Source organism: Fulmarus glacialis, unplaced genomic scaffold (genome assembly GCF_000690835.1).
Source record: "Fulmarus glacialis isolate BGI_N327 unplaced genomic scaffold, ASM69083v1 scaffold37999, whole genome shotgun sequence".
NCBI classification, from domain to species: Eukaryota; Metazoa; Chordata; class Aves; order Procellariiformes; family Procellariidae; genus Fulmarus; species Fulmarus glacialis.
Window position 1 is genome coordinate 1 of NW_009233251.1, and position 2148 is coordinate 2148.

Genomic DNA, 2148 nt, shown 5'->3' on the forward strand with positions numbered 1-2148 from the left:
GGCTGGCAGGTGGACCAGGCCATCCTCTCGGAAGAGGACCGCGTCGTGGTCATCCGCTTTGGGCACGACTGGGACCCGACCTGCATGAAAATGGATGAAGTCTTATACAGCATTGCTGAGAAAGTAAGCTGTAACGTGGGACGGTCGCTTTCTGCGCTCAGTGTTTGAAAGTGGCTCATACGAAGCCTGAGGCAGGTTATAACTTGGTTTCTGGAGAGGTATTCCCGCTTTAAGAGGCAGCGAGAAAGCGGTTTGGTTTGCTTTCATGAGTGTCTCCTAAAGTCATCGACTGTCCTGATGTCTGTAGTATTTAATGGGGTGAAAACAGTGTTGCAAGTTCTGAAATCAAAATCTCTGCCTGTTAATAATCAATCATTTAATGAACGTTAGCATTCAAGCAGAAACAAGTGCTTGGTAGTAGGACTGCTGTGGCTCTAGGTAATGCAGCACTGTCACTTTACAATCAGAATGTATAGTAGCTTCAGACTTCCATTTGAATAACTTGAAAAGTTACTTTCATTCTGACTCTTAAAAATGGTAAGATCCTAAAATGTACAGGGTGATGTTGATTAATGTATCAATAATACTCTTCGTGGAGACAGATGGCATTCCGTTGAGTTGCATGGCCTGAATTAAATTTTAGGAGCCCAACTCTGAAGCTATTTTCAGATGGAAACTGAATGCCTGCTGCCAGCTGGTCGCTCACTTAAGAAAGATAGATACTGAAAAAAAATTAGACTGTTAACATATACAGTCAGCTATAATTTATCTTTTCATGTATTTGGTAAAGGTTTTGCATAGTGATAGGTGTAGAAAATTGACAGCCCTTCTTTAACTGAACCGTATGTAAAATGAAGCCAAAAAATCTGAACCAGAAATGGTAACTGGGGTAGGAAAAGGAGTCAGTTATCTTCATGTAAAGTTGTGTGCGTACTGTGTAACTTGATACAGAATTCTCTTCTTGGTGTACTCCCTTCTCTTTTAATGTTATCTTTAAATAAAAGACCTCTCTAAAATCCCTATAGTGAAAGATCTATACCTATAGCCAAATGTTAAGACATAATAGAATATGGTAAGGAATTGTGACATGGTTTAATTTAGTAGTTTTGTGTTTAACATGGTGGGAGTGTCTTATGCTCAGATACTGTTAGTATTGACTTTGGCAGGATGCTTGGCAATTTGGCAGACGTATTGGCAGTTAGGGGTGACTGGGGACAGAAAGAACAATGTAACTTCTTATTTAAAAATCTCCCTCTGCAGAAATGGCAGATTAAAGGGGGAGATCCTTCCTCATCCTCTTGCTTACAAGCCATGTTTGGATCTCTGCTGTTTTAAAGAGTGAGTAAAAGTTCCAATTGTACAGGTGTTTATACTAGAGAATATACAGAATGTTAACATGCTGTAACTGCGTGCTACATTTGAAGAAAATGTAGCCATATTTTATATTTGATACCATGGTGCGATATTATTTTAGTCTGCAGCATATTTTTGGGTAGCAGTAATGTTTATCTGTACTTTATAATAGGAAAACAGCATTTTTGCGGTTTGAATCTTTTTTGGGGGAAAAAGAAACCAGGACACTATATGAAAATACAAAGCAGATTATTTTCACTGAAATGTACTCCACTTACAGTTGACCTTTTTTTTTCCCCCCGGTGTTACATGAAAAAGAAGCAAGGTTTCACTGAGCTTCAAAACAAATGATGGTTGTAAGATGTTAGATTTTTGCTTTGTCAGAGTTTCAACCAAACATTTAAGAATGGAGTTTCATAAAATTCCTCTGGAACATCTTTTTCAAAAATACACTTTTTCTTTTAAAAGGAGGCTCACAATTGTAAAAACCCATCCCCTGAAATACAGGGCTTTGGCTGCTAAATTACTTTAATACCCCTTTTTTAAGAAATATTTTAAACCCATGATTTTTCTAGGACTGAATACTGTAAATCAGATAACCTCTTGTAAAACCAGGTCACTTTAACCAATAGGTTGTATTGAGTCAATGTGGGCTTAGGGAGGTTTGTTCAAATGTTTTGCATTTATTTAACCGTAATCAGAAGTGTGAATAGCTGTGGCTTTTGCTCAAACATTAGTTGTCCCTCTGCCCTTCTGTTAAGATTATGTGAAAAGTGAGAGAGAAGAAAGGAGGGG

The 2148-nt window shown here is 38.0% G+C and overlaps 1 protein-coding gene across 1 annotated transcript in view; it reads left to right on the plus strand.

Annotated features, from left to right (window-relative positions):
- Positions 1–3: 3 nt before the first annotated feature.
- The window catches only part of TXNL4A (thioredoxin-like 4A), a gene marked incomplete at its 5' end in the record, with an annotated part of 8073 nt that continues 5928 nt past the window's right edge, over positions 4–2148 (plus strand). The window contains one exon of the mRNA XM_009585263.1: positions 4–123. Within this exon, the coding sequence (XP_009583558.1) occupies positions 4–123 (120 nt within the window). The remainder of the gene's footprint in view (positions 124–2148) is intronic.